General features: G+C 40.7%; 1 protein-coding gene, 1 long non-coding RNA gene and 1 gene segment (V, D, J or C); 1 reads left to right on the forward strand and 2 right to left on the reverse strand.

Moving 5' to 3' along the window:
• LOC133615458 (uncharacterized) overlaps nucleotides 1-12,973 on the reverse strand; it is a 40,432-nt gene extending 27,459 nt beyond the window's left edge. Inside the window, exons 1-2 of the mRNA XM_072915698.1 lie at nucleotides 12,923-12,973; nucleotides 12,558-12,852 (exon numbers count right to left, since the gene is read on the reverse strand). Of these exons, the coding sequence (XP_072771799.1) occupies nucleotides 12,558-12,852; nucleotides 12,923-12,965 (338 nt within the window). The 5' untranslated portion in view covers nucleotides 12,966-12,973. The remainder of the gene's footprint in view (nucleotides 1-12,557; nucleotides 12,853-12,922) is intronic.
• Nucleotides 1-23,903, forward strand: LOC133615473 (uncharacterized). Of its 2 annotated transcripts, none has more exons than XR_009816722.2 (3): nucleotides 1-99; nucleotides 20,227-20,674; nucleotides 22,316-23,903. It is a non-coding gene; the product is annotated as an uncharacterized lncRNA (long non-coding RNA). The 2 variants fall into 2 exon arrangements; XR_009816723.2 differs by lacking the exon at nucleotides 1-99 and adding an exon at nucleotides 12,646-12,966.
• On the reverse strand, nucleotides 7,964-8,420 carry LOC140679710 (Ig heavy chain V region 5A-like). The segment is given in 2 exon segments: nucleotides 7,964-8,304; nucleotides 8,375-8,420. Coding segments are annotated over 2 exon segments (369 nt in total).
• Nucleotides 23,904-24,776: the final 873 nt, after the last annotated feature.

Raw genomic sequence — 24,776 nt, forward strand, 5'->3', positions numbered from 1 at the left:
CACCCCGTAGTATACGGTAACCACAGTGACACATGCCCATACCAAAACCTCCCCAGTCGAGCATGTAGCAGAGGATTTTTTTTGGACACAGAAACAAAGGTAGGACATTTTTTTATTTAACAAAGACTTGAAATATACTAAATGTTATTTTTGGCAGGGTATATGTGTACAAAAGATTTTTACACTTTGGAACAGCAAATTGTAGAAGCCTGTAAGGTGTCTATATATATATATATATAGCAATTGTAATAATATTTAATAAAAATATGATGCACACTGTATATTTTCAAACAGAAACAGCAATACCTACAAAGGTAAAGAGCAACAATTTAGAGTCAAAGAATGTCTAAAACATTGACCAAAGTCTTAAATGTCAAACTGTTATTAAGGAAAAGTCCAGAGAGAACAGTCAAAGCAGTAAGTTGTTTTACTTTATTTCAGTTTCATGTAGAACTTTTTTTTGCATTGGTTAAATTGTCTTTACTCTTGCATGGCAGTTGGAAATGTAAACACTTGACTAAAAAAATGCCTGTACAGGTTGTTTTATTGGTTAAACTAGTGGGTCTCATACTTTTTTCACCAAGTACCACCTCAGAAAAAACTTGGCTCTCAAAAGTACCACCATAATGATCAACATACCATTAATTAGCATGGTAGGGCTAAGTATTCATTAAAAACAGGCCAGGGGTTTTATTTAACAAATATATTCAATCATTTTGGCCTGACTTAACATTACACACAGTTGAACAGTAACACTGTTTTTGAATATAGCAAAATATAACACTGTACTTTAATTAAGTGATTCTTTGGCGTACCACAAGTGGTACACGCACCACAGTTTGAGAATCTCTGGGTTAAACATTGTGTCTCTCAACAATTGTATCTGTTAAGGTTAGTGAAACTAATGTCACTGTATAATATATACATTGACATTAAATAATTAAAACACCCCATCAGGTGACTGAATAATATTTGTGTTGCCCATACATCTAACACAGATATCCTCAAAGTTGTATAATCAATAGTCACTGACTTATGGGCAATAAGTTGCTAAGTCGCACCAGTGCCCCATCAAAGATGTTATGCTTAATGGTTGCCATGTTTTTTCAACCAATCTTGGTCAGATTTTGCAGACATGTCCTTGTCCATCTCGTGAAGATTTGTAACACATTTTGTGGCGATATGGCTTCACAACATAAAGTTGCAGGGTTTTTTTTCCCACTGTAGAGCACATTGAACTGCATGAGAACTTTCAAGTCTGTTTGCCTTTTGGGGTCAAACTTTGGAGTTTGATAAAAGTGCGTACATTTGTCACAAAATATTAGCACAGGCAACACGGCAGGGATGCTTGAATGGTTTTGCTCTATTGTGATCAGAGTTGTGGACTTGAGTCACAATTTTGATGACTTCGGACTCAACTTGAAAATATCCAAGACTTGCAACTCGACTTGGACTTTGACTTTACTGACCCGGACTTAAGCATTACTACATCCTAAGACTTGAGAGATGGGTGAGAGTGTTCAGAAGATGTGTCCTCAGCTGTGATTACAAAAATAATAATCAATATAATTACAGAATGAATATCTTGTACACATGAAAAACTTGCATTGCAGCCTATTCGTTGATTCATGTCCCAGCAACCACTACCTAATAATAAAAATCACACGCGACAATAATGTGAAAATTCTTCTTGTCGCAATTGTGCACTCAGTCTTGTATTTAAGACCTTTGCAATCCTATTTGTCATTAACAGTTAAGAGTACTTGACTACACAACATGCTGTCTAAACTTACAGTCCCACTAACTACTTATTTACTGTGCGGGGAATAATACACAATAACTAACAATAAACGCGTCATAAAACAAAACTTTATAATGTACAAATTATACAAAAAAAAGGACGACGGAACACCCTAGACACGTCAGCACTGGTGGAGAACAGCCACTTTTAAATGTCTATAAAAGTGTCTATGCATGTACACATCCATCCATCCATTCATTTTGTACCGCTTATTCCCTTCGGGGTCGCGGGGGGTGCTGGAGCCTATCTCAGCTACAATCGGGCGGAAGGCGGGGTACACCCTGGACAAGTCGCCACCTCATCGCAGGGCCAACACAGATAGACAGACAACATTCACACACTAGGGCCAATTTAGTGTTGCCAATCAACATATCCCCAGGTGAATGTTTATGGAGGTGGGAGGAAGCCGGAGTACCCGGAGGGAACCCACGCAGTCACGGGGAGAACATGCAAACTCCACACAGAAAGATTCCGAGCGCAGAATCGAACCCTGGACCTTCGTATTGTGAGGCAGACGCACTAACCCCTAATCCACCGTGCTGCCCTGCATGTACACAGTATAATCTTTTTGTCACACACATTTTTCCTCTTGTACACATCGGTTTCTTGTTTTATGTTCAATGTATTGTGTATTTGAAAAAGAAAGAAAATAAATCACAACTTGCCCAATTTCGACAGATTTTCATGCGGTTCACTTTATTGTCAACGTCCAAAGACGTGTTAATAATAAACTCAATTACAAAAACAAATTTTATCAGGGGAGTAATGATTTGTTTTACAACGATTCGATTCAAATAATAATTGCCGATTAAGGGTAACTTTTTAACTCCTCTCTGAGCTGCCACTTTAACGTGGTAGAGGAGTTTGCGTGTCCCAATGATCCTAGGAGCTATGTTGTCCGGGGGCTTTATGCCCCTTGGTAGGGTCTCCCAAGACAAACTGGTCCTAGGTGAGGGATCAGACAAAGAGCAGCTCGAAGACCTCCATGAAATATAAAAACCAAGGACCCGGATTTCCCTCGCCCGGACGCGGGTCACCGGGGCCCCCCCTCTGGAGCCAGGCCCGGAGGTGGGGCACGATGGCGAGCGCCTGGTGGCCAGGCCTGTCCCCATGGGGCCCGGCCGGGCACAGCCCGAAAGGCAACGTGGGTCCCCCCTCCAATGGGCTCACCACCCATAGCAGGGGTCATAGAGGTCGGGTGCGATGTGAGCTGGGCGGCAGCCGAAGGCAGGGCACTTGGCGGTCCGATCCTCGGCTACAGAAGCTAGCTCTTGGGACGTGGAACGTCACCTCGCTGGGGGGGAAGGAGCCTGAGCTAGTGCGCGAGGTGGAGAAGTTCCGGCTAGATATAGTCGGACTCACTTTGACGCACAGCAAGGGCTCTGGAACCAGTTCTCTCGAGAGGGGCTGGACTCTCTTCCACTCTGGCGTTGCCGGCAGTGAGAGGCGACGGGCTGGGGTGGCAATTCTTGTTTCCCCCCGGCTCAGAGCCTGTACGTTGGAGTTCAACCCGGTGGACGAGAGGGTAGCTTCCCTCCGCCTTCGGGTGGGGGAACGGGTCCTGACTGTGGTTTGCGCTTACGCGCCAAACCGCAGCTCAGAGTACCCACCCTTTTTGGATTCACTCGAGGGAGTACTTGAGAGTGCTCCCCCGGGTGATTCCCTCGTTCTACTGGGGGACTTCAATGCTCATGTTGGCAACGACAGTGAAACCTGGAGAGGCGTGATTGGGAAGAATGGCTGCCCGGATCTGAACCCGAGCGGTGTTTTGTTATTGGACTTTTGTGCCCGTCACAGATTGTCCATAACGAACACCATGTTCAAACATAAGGGTGTCCATATGTGCACTTGGCACCAGGACACCCTAGGCCGCAGTTCCATGATCGACTTTGTAGTTGTGTCATCGGATTTGCGGCTTCATGTTTTGGACACTCGGGTGAAGAGAGGGGTGGAGCTTTCTACCGATCACCACCTGGTGGTGAGTTGGCTGCGATGGTGGGGGAGGATGCCGGACAGACCTGGCAGGCCCAAACGCATTGTGAGGGTTTGCTGGTAACGTCTGGCAGAGTCTCCTGTCAGAGAGAGTTTCAATTCCCACCTCCGGAAGAACTTTGAACATGTCACGAGGGAGGTGCTGGACATTGAGTCTGAATGGACCATGTTCCGCGCCTCTATTGTCGAGGCAGCTGATTGGAGCTGTGGCCGCAAGGTAGTTGGTGCTTGTCGTGGCGGTAATCCTAGAACCCGTTGGTGGACACCGGCGGTGAGGGATGCCGTCAAGCTGAAGAAGGAGTCCTATCGGGTTCTTTTGGCTCATAGGACTCCTGAGGCAGCGGACAGGTACCGACAGGCCAAGCGGTGTGCGGCTTCAGCGGTCACAGAGGCAAAAACTCGGACATGGGAGGAGTTCGGGGAAACCATGGAAAACGACTTCCGGACGGCTTCGAAGCAATTCTGGACCACCATCCGCCGCCTCAGGAAGGGGAAGCAGTGCACTATCAACACCGTGTATGGTGAGGATGGTGTTCTGCTGACCTCGACTGCAGATGTTGTGGATCGGTGGAGGGAATACTTCGAAGACCTCCTCAATCCCACCAACACGTCTTCCTATGAGGAAGCAGTGCCTGGGGAGTCTGTGGTGGGCTCTCCTATTTCTGGGGCTGAGGTTGCTGAGGTAGTTAAAAAGCTCCTCGGTGGCAAGGCCCCAGGGGTAGATGAGATCCGCCCGGAGTTCCTTAAGGCTCTGGATGCTGTGGGGCTGTCTTGGTTGACAAGACTCTGCAGCATCGCGTGGACATCGGGGGCGGTACCTCTGGATTGGCAGACCGGGGTGGTGGTTCCTCTCTTTAAGAAGGGGAACCGGAGGGTGTGTTCTAACTATCGTGGGATCACACTCCTCAGCCTTCCCGGTAAGGTCTATTCAGGTGTACTGGAGAGGAGGCTACGCCGGATAGTCGAACCTCGGATTCAGGAGGAACAGTGTGGTTTTCGTCCTGGTCGTGGAACTGTGGACCAGCTCTATACTCTCGGCAGGGTCCTTGAGGGTGCATGGGAGTTTGCCCAACCAGTCTACATGTGTTTTGTGGACTTGGAGAAGGCATTCGACCGTGTCCCTCGGGAAGTCCTGTGGGGAGTGCTCAGAGAGTATGGGGTATCGGACTGTCTGATTGTGGCAGTCCGCTCCCTGTACGCTCAGTGCCAGAGCTTGGTCCGCATTGCCGGCAGTAAGTCGGACACGTTTCCAGTGAGGGTTGGACTCCGCCAAGGCTGCCCTTTGTCACCGATTCTGTTCATAACTTTTATGGACAGAATTTCTAGGCGCAGTCAAGGCGTTGAGGGGATCTGGTTTGGTGGCTGCAGGATTAGGTCTCTGCTTTTTGCAGATGATGTGGTCCTGATGGCTTCATCTGGCCAGGATCTTCAGCTCTCACTGGATCGGTTCGCAGCCGAGTGTGAAGCGACTGGGATGAGAATCAGCACCTCCAAGTCCGAGTCCATGGTTCTCGCCCGGAAAAGGGTGGAGTGCCATCTCCGGGTTGGGGAGGAGATCTTGCCCCAAGTGGAGGAGTTCAAGTACCTCGGAGTCTTGTTCACGAGAGAGGGAAGAGTGGATCGTGAGATCGACAGGCGGATCGGTGCGGCGTCTTCAGTAATGCGGACGCTGTATCGATCCTTTGTGGTGAAGAAGGAGCTGAGCCGGAAGGCAAAGCTCTCAATTTACCGGTCGATCTACGTTCCCATCCTCACCTATGGTCATGAGCTTTGGGTTATGACCGAAAGGACAAGATCACGGGTACAAGCGGCCGAAATGAGTTTCCTCCGCCGGGTGGCGGGGCTCTCCCTTAGAGATAGGGTGAGAAGCTCTGTCATCCGGGAGGAGCTCAAAGTAAAGCCGCTGCTCCTCCACATCGAGAGGAGCCAGATGAGGTGGTTCAGGCATCTGGTCAGGATGCCACCCAAACGCCTCCCTAGGCGTTCGGCACGTCCGACCGGTAGGAGGCCGCGGGGAAGACCCAGGACACGTTGGGAAGACTATGTCTCCCGGCTGGCCTGGGAACGCCTCGGGGTCCCACAGGAAGAGCTGGACGAAGTGGCTGGGGAGAGGGAAGTCTGGGCTTCCCTGCTTAGGCTGCTGCCCCCGCGACCCGACCTCGGATAAGCGGAAGAAGATGGATGGATGGATGGGTAACTTTAAGCCAAAGTTTTTAGTCAAAAATGCAAGCAGTGTGACTGTGAAATAAATACTGGACACTGCAGGTGAAGTTTCCTGTGTTCTTGTTATTTCTTGTAAGGTAATTAGATGTAAATGAATTATGGATGCAGATAAGCAAGTAAACTACAATTAAAGGCCAATGCATTCACATCTTATTTAGGTGCCACCTTCACTTTTGATTGAATTAACAAGAGTAAACCTTTTGTGCTCTCATTTTCAGTAATATCAAAAGTGCAACCAAAATACCTGTAAGTTGAATTTGCAGTAGATTTACCGACGACTTTTGCTGTTGTCTAATATAGAAATAATTAAAATCCAGCATTAATGTAAACATTTAAGTGTAACCAAATCTCTTAAGGTTAAATGAACAGTGGTGTGACCTGCAACTTCTAGCGTCCGAGGTGTAGGGCGTTTAAAGCACTCTTTTGAAAGACAAACTGTGAAACACCACAGATAATAAAATATGTTTGGCAGAAGTGTGATGTGGATTTCTTTAATATACTGTAATTGTGTTCTATTCAACTTTCCAATCAACTCCAATTACACCATACTGGCCCCCGAGTTCAGTTCAAAACTTGGGAGCAAAAAAATATTTTTGCAGCAAATTCCTAAAAACAGTAGAGTGCTCCTGTTGTATAGAAGAACTCGAACCACCGTAAACACATTGACATTTTAACCTTGCTAGCAAACATACAACACGGGTGTCCAAACTTGTGATTTACATAACTGAGTCGTTCCTTAAGTCACCTCTATAGGTCCTCTCTTTTTCATCATTTGGATTATTCAACTGGTGGACCACGAGTGTACCGGTAGTTAAAAATACTTGTGAGTAACTCTGTCACAGTGTGTAGGTGACAAACCCCAAGATGCAGAGACGACAGGCTTGGTGCAGGAAAACATGATTTAATTTAACACTAAAAAAAGAACAAACAAAAGGGTACAAACAAAAGGCGCGCACAAGGCGGAGAACAAACTTGGCTATGAACAAAAACTAGCACAAAGACTAACTGTGGACAAGAAACAAAAACACTTACTGTGACACGAAGGAACTATGACATGAGCAGAGTGAACAGAAGTAGACACAGCTACAACGACAAGTATTAATGACATTGACAATTATAACGACAGCAACAATACTCCAGCCCAGACTGGAGGGCAAAACAGGACTAAATAGTAGCTGGCTGATTGACAGCAGGTGTGGCCAGGTGCCAATCAGCCACAGCTGAGGGGAAAAAGCACTCAGGGATACAAGCAGGAAATAAAGACAAAATAAGAGCGCTTACAGGAAATAAAGACAGACAGAGGAAAAAACTCAAAACATGACTAAACTGTCAGTGACAAACCTGACGAACTCACATCTTTGCAGATGCTTTCCAACACTAAATTGCTGTCATAGAAATTATCTTTGACCAGCTTTTTTCGCAGAATGTCCTTAAAAACAGCGAAGCGCTCCTGTAAATCTGACAAAATAAATAGACAAAAATCTAATGTCTACTGCAGAGGACAGTGGTTCTCTGGAATATACAAAATAAGACTAAAAGTGAAGGGACAAGTCAGGGCCCCCGGTCCTCGGCTTTCTGAAATTACATTGAAATAACATTGTAAACACAAAAATTGCAGCACAACAAACAAACATTGGGCAACACAAAGAGCAACTTCCTGTAAGCAAGCAGAAGTTTATCAAGCCATTTCCTGACAAACTCAACAGTGTGAAGATGTAAAATTTGTACATGCAATTGTATCCGTCCATTCATCTTCGTCTGCTTATCCAAAGTCAGGTCGCGGGGGCAGCAGCCTAAGCAGACATATATTAACTTCAGGCCTACCATAGCTCAGGTAGAAGTAGCTAACAAATTTAGGCACGTCGTAAAAATGTGATATAGAAGTGAATACAGTTCTTTGGATTCCATTTAACGAGTGACTAGAACATGTTTGTCACGCTGCACAGTGTTGTTGTTTTTTTTCTACTCTGCTGATGCTTTGTGTTGTTGTGGGTCTCTGGCACAGTAATACACAGCCGTGTCTCCAGGCTGCATATTCTGTCCATTTAGAGTTACTGTGTTGCTGGAGGGGTTCACATTAATACTGGACTGGTTCTTCAGTGAGTCTTTGTAGTAAGAGCTGCCAGTATACGCCATCCCAATCCACTCCAGTCCTTTCCCAGCAGGATGCCTGACCCACGCTGTGAAGTAGCTACCCACAGAATAAGACACCCGACAGTCGATGCTCAGCCTCTGACCAGACTGCAGAGTGACAGACGGTGGCTGGGTCAACTCTTCACACTCGACACCTGCGGAGGAAAAGTTATTAGATATGGGATGTAACGGATCTATGGTCATGTGTGCCTCAGTGACACTCACAGGAACCTGCAGCCAGCAACAGCAGCACAACTACACGGAACATGGTTGGTACTCAAGTTGTTCTGATGGGATGGAATGTGTGCAGCTTTTATAGCACGCTGCATGGTGGGAGGGTCACTTTGCATATAGTGGCACTACAGGTGTGCTGCAAGATAGCCGCTCATTACGTAAGCTGCAATACATTTTACATCATCATGTTTACTATTGATCTTTTTTATTGACACTGTTATTACAATAGTTTCATTGTTGGTACAGTGACTTTGCTTACATTTGTGCTTATGAATAAAATTAATACCTATCACTATTTGTATTATTTTAGGATATTAAATATCATCAAAAATGAGGACAGTAATATCAAAAAACTTTCACACCCAGGGTGAAATCATTTATGTTCACTCACACAAACATATTATCATTTTTTTCATGTATTATTATTAATATTATTGTTGTTATATTAATCTAAAGGCTTAGTGGCCACATGCGTGGACAGCACCTTTTAGCTCTTATTTCCAAAATTGTGTACACTACTGAATTGGGGTCTAATGGCCGCTTGTGTGGATACTTAAACTGCCATCTGGTGGTGTCAGAATTGATTGATTGATTAATTGATTGATTGATTGATTGATTGATTGATTGATTGATTGATTGATTGAACATTGATAGAAGAGTATAACATACAATGGAATCATCATATAACAAGATGATTCTTTGTTTTTATTCTAATTAGGGTCCAATAAGCCCAAATAGCAAAGAGAAATAAAAACAGCATGTCAATAAACAGCTTGGGCCTTAAGAGGTTAATATTATTATCCTTATGTTTTTTATTTTACGTGCGGAGTTCCACAGGGTTCGGTTCTTGGCCCTGCACTCTTTAGTATTTACATGCTGCCGCTAGGTGACATCATACGCAAATACGGTGTTAGCTTTCATTGTTATGCTGATGACACCCAACTCTACATGCCCCTAAAGCTGACCAACACGCCAGATTGTAGTCAGCTGGAGGCGTGTCTTAATGAAATTAAACAATGGATGTCCGCTAACTTCTTGCAACTCAACGCCAAGAAAACGGAAATGCTGATTATCGGTCCTGCTAAACACCGACATTTATTTAATAATACCACCTTAACATTTGACAACCAAACAATTACACAAGGCGAATCAGTAAAGAATCTGGGATATCATCTTCGACCCAACTCTCTCGTTTGAATCACACATTAAGAGTGTTACTAAAACGGCCTTCTTTCATCTCCGTAATATCGCTAAAATTCGTTCTATTTTATCCACTAGCGACGCTGAGATCATTATTCATGCGTTCGTTACGTCTCGTCTCGACTACTGTAACGTATTATTTTCGGGCCTCCCTATGTCTAGCATTAAAAGATTACAGTTGGTACAAAATGCGGCTGCTAGACTTTTGACAAGAACAAGAAAGTTTGATCATATTACGCCTATACTGGCTCACCTGCACTGGCTTCCTGTGCACTTAAGATGTGACTTTAAGGTTTTACTACTTACGTATAAAATACTACACGGTCTAGCTCCGTCCTATCTTGCCGATTGTATTGTACCACATGTCCCGGCCAGAAATCTGCGTTCAAAGAACTCCGGCTTATTAGTGATTCCCAGAGCCCAAAAAAAGTCTGCGGGCTATAGGGCGTTTTCTATTCGGGCTCCAGTACTATGGAATGCCCTCCCGGTAACAATTAGAGATGCTACCTCAGTAGAAACATTTAAGTCCCATCTTAAAACTCATTTGTATACTCTAGCCTTTAAATAGACCCCCCTTTTAGACCAGTTGATCTGCCGTTTCTTTTCTTTTCTCCTTTGCTCCCCTCTTCCTTGTGGAGGGGGGGGGGCACAGGTCCGGTGGCCATGGATGAAGTGCTGGCTGTCCAGAATCAGGACCCGGGGTGGACCGCTCGCCTGTGCATCGGCTGGGAACATCTCTGCGCTGCTGACCCGTCTCCGCTCGGGATGGTTTCCTGCTGGCCCCACTATGGACTGGACGCTTACTGTTATGTTGGATCCACTATGGACTGGACTCTCACAGTATTATGTCAGACCCACTCGACATCCATTGCATTCGGTCTCCCCTAGAGGGGGGGGGGGGTTACCCACATATGCGGTCCTCTCCAAGGTTTCTCATAGTCATTCACATCGACGTCCCACTGGGGTGAGTTTTTCCTTGCCCTTATGTGGGCTTTGTACCGAGGATGTCATTGTGGCTTGTGCAGCCCTTTGAGACACTTGTGATTTAGGGCTATATAAATAAACATTGATTGATTGATTGATTGATTATTTTCTAAAAACAGTATTACACTTGAGAGGGACAAGCAGTAAAAACAAATGGATGGATGTATTTCTTCTTTTAAGATTTGCACAAGTTCAACTAAGATATGTATTGTTTTTTTTATAATCAAGTTACTGTATAGGGCAGCACTGTGGAAGAGGGGTTAGTGCATCTGCCTCACAATACGAAGGTCCTGAGTAGTCTTGGGTTCAATCCCGGGCTCGGGATATTTCTGTGTGGAGTTTGCATGTTCTCCCCGCGACAGCGTGGGTTCCCTCCGGGTACTCCGGCTTCCTCCCACCTCCAAAGACATGCACCTGGGGATAGGTTGATTGGCAACACTAAATTGGCCCTAGTGTGTGAATGTTGTCTGTCTATCTGTGTTGGCCCTGCGATGAGGTAGCGACTTGTCCAGGGTGTACACCACCTTCCGCCCGATTGTAGCTGAGATAGGCTCCAGCGCCCCCCGCGACCCCAAAAAAAGGGAATAAGCGGTAGAAAATGGATGGATGGAAGTTACTGTATATGTTTCCCTCTAAATTGCAGATAAAATATTAAGTTAAATAAAAGGTAAACAAGTGCTGTCGAAAATAAAAAATCAACTCATGAATAGTCACAAAACATATTGTAATAATCATTATGATAATCAATTATTAATCATGTATACAAACAGACTAATGTTACAAAAAGCGTCAACGTTTATTACAAAATATGGCGTTATTACATGAGGTGAAAATGTATTACATTGTTACATAATGCACTGTTATTACAGAATGTGTTGCAACACAGTGCAAACACAAAAGTGAAAGCTCAATCAACACATCGGGCGACACAAAGAGCAACTTCCTGTAAGCAAGCGGTATGACCATTTCTTGGCAACTCATCAGTGTGAAAATGTGACAATTTTACATATAATTTTATCCATTCATTCATCTTTGTCCGCTTAACCAAAATGATGTCGCGGGGGCAGCAGCCTAAGCAGACAAGTCCAGACCTCCCTCTCCCCAGCTACTTCGTTCAGCTCGTCCTGGTGGCTCTTGTGGCGTTCCCAAGCCAAATGGGAGATCTAGTCTCTCCACGGTGTCCTGGGTCTTCCCCGTGGCCTTCTACCGCCCTAAACACCTCCCCAGGAAGACTTCCGGGGGCAACCTGAGCTGATGACCGAACCACCTCATTTGGCTCCTCTCGATGTGGAGGAGCAGGGGCTTTAGTCTGAGCTCCTCCTGAATGACAGAGCTTCTCACCCTCTCTCTAAAGGAGAGCCCTGCCACCCGACTGAGGAAACTCTTTTCGGCCGCTTGTACCCGTGGTCTTATCCTTTCGGTCATAACCCAAAGCTCATGACCATAGGTAAGGATGGGAACGTAGATCGACCGGTAAATTGAGAGCTTTGCCTTCCGGCTCAGCTCCTTTTTCACCAGACTGCTCGATACAGGCTACGCATCACTGCAGACGCCGACCAGCCTGTCGATCTCACAATCCACTCTTCCCTCACTCGTGAACAAGACACAAGGTACTTGAACTCCTCCACTTGGGGCAGGTTCTCATCCCCAACCCGAAATTGTCACTGCACCCTTTTCCGGGTGAGAACCACGGACTTAGACTTGGAAGTGCTGATTTTCATCCCAATCGCTTCACACTCAGCTGCGAACGTGCAGTTTTACATTCATGACCTACTATAGGTCAGATAGAAGTAGTTAACACATTTAGTCACGTGGTTAAAACGTGATTTTAAAGTGAATACAGTTCTTTTTCTCATGCAGACTCTGCCTCGACTCTGCTTTGAGGCCCCTGGGACTGGATTCCATTTAACGAGTGACTAGAACATGTTTGTCACGCTGCACAGTGTTGTTGTTTTTGTTCTAGTCTGCTGATGCTTTGTGTTGTTGTGGGTCTCTGGCACAGTAATACACAGCCGTGTCTCCAGGCTGCATATTCTGTCCATTTAGAGTCACTGTGTTGCTGGAGGGGTCCACATTAATACTGAACTGGTTCTTCAGTGAGTCTTTGTAGTAAGAGATGTCATCAGCCGCCATCCCAATCCACTCCAGTCCTTTCCCAGCAGGATGCCTGACCCACGCTGTGTAGTAGCTATCCACAGAATAAGACACCCGACAGTCGATGCTCAGCCTCTGACCAGACTGCAGAGTGACAGACGGTGGCTGGGTCAGCTCTTCACACTCGACACCTGCGGAGGAAAAGTTATTAGATATGGGATGTAACGGATCTATGGTCATGTGTGCCTCAGTGACACTCACAGGAACCTGCAGCCAGCAACAGCAGCACAACTACACGGAACATGGTTGGTACTGAAGTTGTTCTGATGGGATGGAATGTGTGCAGCTTATATAGCACGCTGCATGGTGGGAGGGTCACTTTGCATATAGTGGCACTACAGGTGTGCTGCAAGATGGCCGCTCATTATGTAAGCTGCAATACATTTTACAATCATGTTTACTATTGATATTTTTTATTGATACAGTTATTGCAAAAGTTTCATTGTTAGTACAGTGACTTTGCTTAGATTTGTGCTTATGAATAAAGTTAATACCTATCACTATTTGTATTATTCTAGGATATTAAATATCCCCACTTGAGTACAAAATTAGGACTGTAATCACTCCCAAGGTAAAACAAAAATGTATGTTTGCTCCCACAAACATATATATATATTTAATGTATTCCTTTTTGTATTATAATATCCTTGGGTTTTTTTTGTTAATTTTTTTTTAAGTATTACAATTGAGAAGGAAAAGAAGTAAAAAAAAAAAAAAAAAATGGATGGATGGATGTAAGTTTTTCACAGGTTCAACTAAGATATGTTTTTTTTATTTTTCTTCATCAAGTCTATTTATAGATCTATATTAAAAAAAAACTTAAATAAAAAAATTAAACACTTTCATTCCTAAGATCACATTTCAGCACTCATTTTTTTTTACACATACTGTATTTATACACTATTTCCTGTGAAAAAAAATCTTGAAATAAGCGTTGTCTTAGATAATGAATGATCTTATCTTGTATTACCTGCATATGTTTGTCTATCAGCCACGCAATCTGACATCGATGGACAAAGATAGTTTTGTTTTATTTTCCTATATTCAAACACAGTGTTACTGTTCAAACTGTCCTTGATGTTACAATGGCCAAAATAAGCAAATATACTTAAACCTCTTTGTTGTTTTCAATGTATATTTAGGCCTACTACGCTACTGTATTTTATTGTTGGCCATAATGGTGGTACTTGGAGAGCCAAGTTTTTTTCTGAGGTGGTACTTGGTTAAAAAAAAAAAAAGTTTAAGAGACATTGTTTAAGACATTCAAATTTACCACAGGTGTTAAAAGAAATAAAGTCATGACAATAAAACTCTTTCACTCTCAGGGTGAAATAAATAAATGATGTACACTTCCACAAAAATGTGTATATGTATATTTATTCTCTCTAAAATCTTTCATTAAAAAAAATGTACATTAAAGAAGAAACACGTTCACTCCCAGAGTCACATTCCAAAACTTGTAGCATATTTTTTTTTTGCATTTTTGGTCTAAAAATATTGCAATAATCATGTAAATATGCAGATTATCATGAATCACTTTGTAATAACTTATACCATATTTAACAAATATATTACGGAATGTTTCAAGGTTTATTACAAAATGCGTTATATTATTAACAAATGTGGCGTTATTACATAATGAGTTGAAAATGTATTACATTATTGCATAAGGTGTTGTTATACACAAACACAAAAATGACAGCCCAAAAAACACATTGGGCAAAACAAAGAACAACTTCCTGTAAGCAAGCGGAATAACCATTTCCTGGGGGACTCAAGACTTTGAGAATATACAACTTGTACATGCAATTTTAAAGTTAATATGACTTAAGGCCTACCATATCTCAGGTAGAAGTACTTAAAAAAATGTTGTCATGTGGCTAAAACATGATTCTGAACTGAATTCTCATAAAATGAGTTAGAGACGCCTGTTGCAGCTGAAATTAAATATTTGATAAATGCAGGAGAAATAATCTGATATAAATTAAGCAATAATGTATTAGTGATGATTACGATGAATTCAGGATAAATTATATCTGACGGCATTTTCTTCTTTGAGACAATTGAAGGTTTCCGACTTTGTGGGGACGTCAGAATATCCTTTTCTGTTCCAACATGGGATCCGTAAAGACGTGATTGAGTTAGTTCAATTGAAAACATTTATGCAGGAACTAGAACTAAAATAATAACCACATGTGGTGACCTCTGCCCTCACAAATGTTAGGTGATTCTTGGTTTTACCTAAAGTCAAACCGAGAATCAGTCATCTCAACTCTCTCAGTCCAAATGCAAAACAGCGGTGTCAAGCATGGTTGGTCCAACAACAGATGGTCACCTTGTTTCTAAGAGATGCACATTTTTCATTCCTACTACCTTTTTGCACATCTATAGTAAACTCTCACAATATTTATTCAACACGCAAATTATTTTTGTGTGGAAAACAGGGTGAGAACACAGAATATGTTTTTATGGGTCCAGTTTCAAAGCAGCAGGTGGTGTCCCAGGGGTGCAGCTAGAGGATGTGTTTGGAAACTTAAAAAGCTTAACAGATCAGAACATTTTGTTTTTTTTGGTTCGACAGGTTTTTTTTTGTTAGTTTTTTTTGCATATATCTTCACTCAAAGTGCAAAAAAATATATATGTATATATATTTTATATGTATTTATATATATGTACTTTACATATATTCATATATTTTTGCCAAGAAAATTGAAAAACAATGTATCCATATTTTTTCATGTGTTTTTTGTAACCAATTCTATTTGCCACATAGTTTTTAATGCATACATTCACACCTCTTATGGTTTTGAATCATTAAATCACCTTTTATTTTTTTTATACAAAAAAGCAACGGCTCAACTAAGTTAACACCAACTGCATTTAGGTACACTATATTGCCAAAAGTATTTGGCCACCTGCCTTTACTCACATATGAACTTGAAGTGCCATCCCATGGAATTGTCCAAAATGTTTTGGTATCCTGGAGCATTCAAAGTTCCTTTCACTGGAGCTAAGGGGCTAAGCCCAACTCCTGAAAAACCAACCACACACCATAATTCCTCCTCCACCAAATTTCAAACTCGGCACAATGCAGTCCAAAATGTAGCGTTCTCCTGGCAACCTCCAAACCCAGACTGGTCCATCAGATTGCCAAATGGAAAAGCGTGAGTCATCACTCCAGAGAAGGCGTCTCCACTGCTCTAGAGTCCAGTGGCAACGTGCTTTACACCACTGCATGCCACGCTTTGCATTAGACTTGGTGATGTATGGCTTAGATGCTGCTGATCGGCCATGGAAACCCATTCCATGACGCTCTCTGCGTACTGTACGTGGGCTAATGGGAAGGTCACATGAAGTTTGGAGCTCTGTAGCAACTGACTGTGCAGAAAGTCTTTGCACTATGCGCTTCAGCATCCGCTGACCCCTCTCTGTCAGTTTTTGTGGCCGACCACTTGGTGTCTGACTTGCTGTTGTTCACAAACTCTTCACTTTTCTTATAATAAAGTTGACTTTGGAATATTTAGGAGCAAGGGAATTTCACGACTGGATTTGTTGCACTGGTGGCATCCTATGACAGTTCCACGCTGGAAATCACTGAGAGCGGCCCATCCTTTCACAAATGTTTGTAGAAACAGTCTCCATGCCTGAATGCTTGATTTTATACACCGGGCCAAGTGATTAGGACACCTGATTCTCATCATTTGGATGAGTGGCCAAATACTTTTGGCAATATAGTTAGTGTATGTTAGAGACAATGATAATAATGTGAAATATATTCTAAACTAATGTATTAACTATCTATCCACAAATGCAATTAGTCCTAGAGAACACAAAGAATACAATATTGAAACTGATGGATAGTTTCATCTGCTGAGCAAACTGGACACACAAAAAGCTATCAAAACTTTAAATGTTTATGATTCAAGTTTTAATATTCCTTTTTCCAACGCTTTATTATTTTGTATCTTCACACTACATGTGTAAATGTGACATGTATTGTACTAGTTTTGAAATTGTATGTTATTATGTACAATCATTAAAAAAAATAACATCTACATCAAACAACCCTTGTCATTTATTTTGTTTGAAATTTAAGCAAAATTCAATATTTATTGTGCTTAAAAGCTTGAAAATGTTATTATGCCCTTTTTTCAAATATATGTTTATGATTCCCTTAATCATAAAGGTTGACAGTCCAGTATAGTTTATAAGTCTAATTTACAGGACCTACCAAATATTTATTATTGCTTAGATATGTTTTTAGATTGAACACTTAAATAAATAAATATGAAATAAATAAATTAAATAATATTAAATACATTCATATTTTTCAACAGTAGGGGGAGTCCTACAGAGATTGAATTGATACAGTATGTTTCTTTATTTTTTAATCAAGGCACTGTTTATCATATATTTTGTACCTCAGGGCGTTCAATCGATTGCAACTGGACTGTTTGGTTTGTCTGAGAAGACGTTTCACCTTTCATCCAAGTAGGCTTCATCAGTTCATGCTCATTGACTTAGTTTGGTCAGATCTAGTCTAGCGGCTGGTGCCAAAAGCCCAAATATTTATACTCCAAAACGAGAAGGGCGTGCCTGGGCAAGGATGGTTTCGCTCCATCGTAGTGAGAAAAACAAGTGTTTGGATGCAAAACAGCAATTTCCACTTGTTAGCATAGTCCAAAATAGTCAGAATCCCCCACGTAAGCATTCCATTCGGGTGTAAACAAATGGCGTTCTGGTCACCTTCTGTGTTGGAAAAATATTCATGGGGGTGAAGCTCCAAATAAAATACTGCTAGAAAAAGTGTCATATTTAGAGATGTCAAAGTTAATGCATTTATGCTGGGGTGTCCAACTCATTTGAGCTCAGGGGCCGCATGGAGGAAAATCTGTGCACTGGACTATTCAAATCATGGCATTAAAACAAAAAATTAAAGACGACTTCAGATTGTTTTCTTTGTCTTACTTTGGCCGAAAATAGAACAAAGAATTTCTGAAAATATTACAATAAGAATATAGAAAAAAAATACCGGCAGCAGTAAAGTTTAGAGCCATAAAGGAAAGAAGAAAGTGAATGAATGTTTACAACTGAATAAATTTACATATTCATAAAAATGTGTTTTCTATTGTATTTTTTTTTTTTTTAATGAATTAAGTAACGTTTATGACAACCTTTTTTACAAAACACATTATAGAATGTGAGATATAACAGGATAATACATACTAGTTACCAATATTTTGGTACCGATACCAAAATTATTTTGATACTTTTTGGTACTTTTCTAAATAAAGGGGACCACAAAAATTGTATTATTGGCTTTATCTTAATAAAAAATCTTAGGGTACATTAAACATGTTTCTTATTGCAAGTTTGTCCTTAAATAAAATAGTGAACATACAAGACAACTTGTCTTTTAGTAGTAAATAAACAAACAAAGGCTCCTAATTAGTCTACTGACATATGCAGTAACATATTGTGTCATTTCTCATTGTATTATTTTGTCAAAATTATTAAGGACAAGCGGTAGAAAATTAATTATTAATGTACTTGTTCATTTACTGTTAATATCTGCTTACTGTCTCTTTTAACATGTTCTATATACACTTCTATTAAAATGTTATAATCACTTATTCTTCTGTTGTTTGATGCTTTACATTAGTTTAGGATGATACCACAAATTTGGGTATCAATCCGATACCAAGTCGTTACAGGATCATACATTGGTCATATTCAAAGTCTTCATGTGTCCAGGAACATATTTCCTGAGTTTATAAACATAACATAAATGTTTAAAAAACGGAAGAAGATGTTGTGAGGCCAAAAATATCGACGTAATCATAGCAGTATCGACTGGTACTTGCTATCATTACAGTGGATGTCAGGTGTAGATCCATCAATGGCGTTTGTTTACATTGTGAAGCCGGTGAGCTACGGTGTGTATTGAAGCATTTTTAGCTATTCCTTGTCCTGCAGGGATGATACTTGTAAGAAACTTACTTTTTTTGTCGCCATGGAGACCAGGATTAGTGATTTAGAAGTAGCTAAAATATGGCCAAATAAGTCCAGCCCCGACTGGGACTGGACTAGCCATGTCTTAAAGCACCTCTTCCTGAGGGCGTTTCAGTGTTATAACTTCACCGGTACTTTTCAGAGGCGGTATAGTACCGAACATGATTCATTAGTATCGCGGTACTATACTAATACCGGTATAACGTACAACCCTACTGCATACATTTATCATTTTTTTTCAAAATGGTTACAAAAAAAGGCACCCCAAAAATTTACTGTGGGACCCCATTTTTATGACTTGATAATTTTGTAAACTGATGGAGTATCGGTGCGCGCAAAATAGCAGCAGGGGGCTGTGGCCTGTGGGCCGTTTCTAATGCTAATCAGAGATAATTCATTTATGGGCTGGATCTGGCCCGCGGGCCTTGACTTTGACACGTAGGCATTAACACATGCAAATAATCTAAAAAAGTATACATCACGTTAATCTTACATAAATCCAGATTAGTCATCTAATCTATTTAGACAGCAAATTCCCTTTACCTCAACCGCGAAAGGTTATCTGAACAGCAAATGTAGCTTCAAAATACACGTTAGGGCAGGGGTGTCACACGTACGGCCCGAGGGCCAGATCGGGCCCGCAAACAGGTTTTATCCGGTCCGTGGGATGAGTTTGTGAAGTCTAAAAATTAACCTGAAATTTTACAATGAAAGAAACTGCTGTTCTAAATGTGTCCACTGGATGTCGCAATTGCAATTCTTAGTATCTTTGTAGATGATGCTACATATGTACAAAATAAACCACATGATGTTAGTACATCAGTCGAGGAAAATGATCAAACTACATAAATAACATCCTGTAATTTAATTTTGATGTAATTTTTTTTATCTTGATAGATTGAAAATTAACACCAATGAGTTGACTGATGAACATTATCACATCATTTATTCAGAAAATATAAATAACGACAAATAAAGGTAGAATACTATTAACCGCCACATGTAAGTGTAGAAAAAACCCAACAACATTATGATTTGTACAATTTTAGAATGTGCTTGTTCTATTTTTAAACAAAGAAAACAATCTGAAGTTGTCTTTATTTTTAAGTTATCGTGCCGTGATTTTACCAGTCCGGTAAAATTTTTCTCCATGTGGCCCCCGATCTAAAATGAGTTTGACACCCCTGCGTTAGGGGACTTAAGATAATACAGTTGCCAAATTTTTTGAGCAAATAAATGTAGTGCGTTTAAGTAAAACATTTTTCTAAAAATGTTTGTGTACACTGTGAGAAAAAATGTCAGTGGATTTTACGGCAAAAATAACTGACAGCTGTCACCAGATATTCACAGTAAAACAAAAGTAGTGGAACTTGAGTTAGGAGTAAAGGCATCCGTGTAAACTAAAGAGGTACAGTAAATAAAGTTTAACATGTGATCTATATGAAGCATTGCTAAATATACATAATAATAAAGGGGCTATTTGCAACCTTTAGGCAGATGCTGTCACGGCCAGGGCTTATTCCAATGCGCCCTCATCTGTGTGCTCTGCTAGTTGCGCCTCCAAGAGCGCACCTCGGGACACGCCCACGACCGCACACTTCCAGGAGCGCACCAGGCGCGTGTCCGCACTGCTGCAGCCGGCAGCTGCAATCATTCACCGGCAATCAGCGCACCTGAAGCTGATCATCAGAGGACTGCCTTCAAAAGCCTGCTCAACCTGCTATCCGGGGCCAGAACGTAAATCAGCTGTTCGAGAACCTATACTCCATCGCCTTGGAAGTGAGCTGTGCGCCTCACTTCCCTGGACCCCCTCTGGATTCTGACTGCCTCCCTCGATCCTGGACCCCCGCTCTGGAAACGGATCTGTTGACCCCTCAGACTACATGCCTGTTTTACGGAACTCCGAGATCTGCCTTGTCCCTCCTCTCGTTCAACATTACGGTAACACTCAGCAGTTAATTCACACACAGTCTCTCACACACACACACACACACACACACTCCCTTGGATTTTGTCTCACTCCAAACCCTTGTTAATTAATATATTGTTTGTTTTATTTATATATATATATATATATATATATATATATATATATATATATATATATATATATATATATTGCTCCCATGTGGTCTGTGCCATCTACACTCCCTCTGTAACCATAACAGATGCCTTTAGGGCGCTAATTTTCCATTGGTGGCCCAATTCAATATTGATATCGGTCCAATATCAGCAAAAAAACAAGTAGCGGATGATATTGGCTTGCATGTAAAATGTCCTCTGACATAAGCAGTCCTACAGGTCGTTGCCTTGTGCAAAGCTAACATCTAAATGTCACTCCTACATCTTTTTTTACTTCAACTCGATATTTGATATATATCGCAATATACTTTTCGGTGAAAGTATACATGTAAAGATATTAATTTTTTGAGCGATTTTCACTGAAATTGAAGTGAATGAGAACTGTACTGTAAATAGTCAGTGGCACTTTTATTAACCCAGTTAGTCAAGATGGGTATTAACAGCACAGAACACAAACTGTGTAAGTAGTACAAAATTAAACAACATAAATAAAATAGAAAAATATTATTTTTATGTAAAATGAATACCATTGTTGTGCAAATAATACAAAATGTATCAAACTCAGATAAATAAATACATTTGCAGGCAGGGACTTTGATTTCCCTTCCTGGTTCGATGACCCGCCCTATCTTACCTCCGATTGGCCTGTCCCTAACCAATCGTGACTCATCATAGTAAACAACCAACCAATCATGGATGTTCTTATACGTGCAAGCACGTCTTGGAAGGAGGAAGGGGAGGGGTTTAGAAGCCCATGGAGGTGGAGCGGGGGAGTACAAGGAACACAACAAATAAGCGGCGTTTGGTAATTTGAACGTGAAATAAATTATATCGATATTACGATATTTTCTTAATTCATATCTTGTTTAAAAATATATCGATGTCTTACAAACTCGACATATCGCCCAGCCCTAGAATAGACCCGCTCATCGGCAGTGCGCCTTATAATCGATGTGCCCTATGGTCTGAAAAAATTTATCAATTCATATCAGTATCGGTCAATACTCAAGGCTCTAATATTTCTATCGTATCAGAAGTGAAAAAGTTGTATCAGGACACTCATAGTTTGAAGTATTATATCTAACCATCTTACAGCTTTTACATCCTTACTACATCCATTAGCTTTGTGTGTTAGCGGTTCAGCTATCATAACAGCATGACTGCAAATTGTTAGTTGTTACTTTTGAGTGAGTAACAAGCCTAAACAGCAGACAATTTTCTCGGGCCGACAAGCATTTTTTATTGTGAAAAATATTTAAAAATACATATGTTCTGTTCTTGTTCTCATTTTTGGCTTAACAAAATTGAACTTTGAGCAAGCTGCAAACAGCTCCTTTAACTTTTAACAACAACAAAAATCCATTTTCAATGTAAGTTGTTCTATCCTATTCCCATTTTCCTTGGTTTTACGTCAAATGATGTCCCTGTCTGAATGTGCACCGTACACACAACATTGCAAATGTGTATATGTACATCATTAAGCCCATGTTTCTTTTCCAGACCAAAGCTGCAGAGATAATCCACCAGAGACTTCATCCCTCCTCTTTGACATACACACATCAGCAAGTGATCACATTTGACACTCAACATACGCACACTCAATAAAGACAGCATACATACATACAGGTAAAAGCCAGTAAATTAGAATATTTTGAAAAACTTGATTTATTTCAGTAATTGCATTCAAAAGGTGTAACTAGTACATTATATTTATTCATTGCACAGACTGATGCATTGAAATGTTTATTTCATTTAATTTTGATGATTTGAAGTGGCAACAAATGAAAATCCAAAATTCCGTGTGTCACAAAATTAGAATATTACTTAAGGCTAATACAAAAAAGGGATTTTTAGAAATGTTGGCCAACTGAAAAGTATGAAAATGAAAAATATGAGCATGTACAATACTCAATACTTCACAGTAAAATCCCCAGTGTTAAATATGCAGTGTCAACATGAATTACATCTATCAGAGTTATTACAACAACAGCTGGAGTAAAACGCCCCCCAGTGTTGGTGTTGATTTCCATCGTTAAACGAGACAGTGTTAGAGGTACTCTGATTAGCCCCGCCCTCCAGCCACTCCTCGTGTCCACACCCTGAAGAATTTTCTGGACGCCATATTCTGGATGTTTAAGGACTGTGGTAAGTTGCTTCTCCTCTCTTACTAAATCAATTATTTGTCATTTGTAGCATCATGTCAGAATTTACTTTATATTGTTGCTCAATATGTAATTGAGTTATTTGTGTACGGTTTTGTATCTAATAAATATGGTATTCTAAAAGGGCTAATGTCACCCAGTGAATGTTAGCTTAAATGTTAGGCACCTCAGACTTCGTTTTTGCGCGGGATGTGGGACAATTTCAAACATTATGTGAAATAGAATATTTGATATGTAAATTGTGCATAATTATATACTGTATAAACCTGGAAAATTTGTGTTTTACTCACTTATTCACACAATACCGGTTTTCACTGTAGTATAGTGATGTACATTGATCCCTGTACTTGAGTACTTCAAATGCCTAATGGAGTGCTTCAGTACTTATATCTTTTAATTATAATTTTTTTTTTTTTATAATTTTTTTTTTTAATGTATTTATTTTTCTAACTTTTAATACGAGGGTTTTTCGACCACGGAGCACAACATTAGAAGAGTCATTTTAACACGTTTGTTACATTTACAGGAAACATTTAAGCCCAAAAATAGATTATTTTTGCACCCAGTCCAAATAAGGGAGTACCTTTGTCATTCCGCGCCCACAACAGTGGAAGCTAAGTATGTTAGCCGCCTGGCTAACAGACGTAACTAGCAGACGAGGCTCGCAGAGCTCTGGGCGGACAGGTGAGTTGACCGCCGCTGCCACGAAGCGAAAAGAGGAACTCGTATAAATACCACAGTGTTTCTATGTCTAATATCAGGTTAGTGTGCCGGGCGGGTAATTTTATCATTGTATAATCTTGTGACGATATGCTCCGTGTGCAGGCTGGGAAAGGGAGAGTTTAAAGATGTAAGTATTGTAAGGACGTCACTCGCGCCGTTATTAACAGTGAATGAATGTAAGCTGTATTCAACGCCAAAATAAATATATAATAATGAACGCACAGAAACCGGCTTTTACTCTGTTTTTTCGTTTCACACACAGACCAAACTTGAACCTCCCCTTGCTCTGTAAACTGCATGTAACAATTGGCTTCAAGTTTATATCTGAAACCAGAACATTTGTAACTATTAAATAAACTAACATAGGGCTCAGTCTGTTACAGTATAGATGCATATATATATATATATAAGTATTTATAACTTACTTTCACAAATGCATTGCAGTTCATAAAAATAATAATTTAAAAAAAGGCTGCTGTATCACATATACCCAGAACTGTGATACGTTGACTTCTTTTCCGGCATTCTGAATGAAATGTGCATGTGGATGGATCTTTATTATGTTGCTCCAATCCTGCTCATGTGTTATGTACTTTCTACAGGGAAAATGCTGGTAAAAGTGAGACTGGGTGATGTCCAAAAAGTTGTTAGAATAACGAAACCAAATTTGTCGGACTTTTTGAATGCAGGTAGGAATTTGATATTGTGAATGTGATGTTTGCACACAAGCTTTAACTGTGCTATGAGCAGAGTTTGTACACAGCCTTGAATGTCTGGAAATATAGGGTTTTCCAGGTTTCAAATCAGAATCATCTTTGTTGACCATGTATAACACACAAGGAATTTGACTCCGATAAACTGCTTTCTCTGAAACAATGAACGAAAAAAAAAAATATATATTTATATATATATATATATATATGTATATGTATATGTATATATATATATATATATATATATATATATATAATGTGTGCTGGAAAATGCTGGATCTACTCAATGATGGCCAGTGTCATAATTTAAAAATGTATAGTTTGATGTAATTGTGTTGCTCCCGGTGTAAGCATCAAAAGTGT

The sequence above is a fragment of the Nerophis lumbriciformis genome, linkage group LG22 (assembly GCF_033978685.3).
Source record: "Nerophis lumbriciformis linkage group LG22, RoL_Nlum_v2.1, whole genome shotgun sequence".
In the NCBI taxonomy this organism is placed as follows: Eukaryota; Metazoa; Chordata; class Actinopteri; order Syngnathiformes; family Syngnathidae; genus Nerophis; species Nerophis lumbriciformis.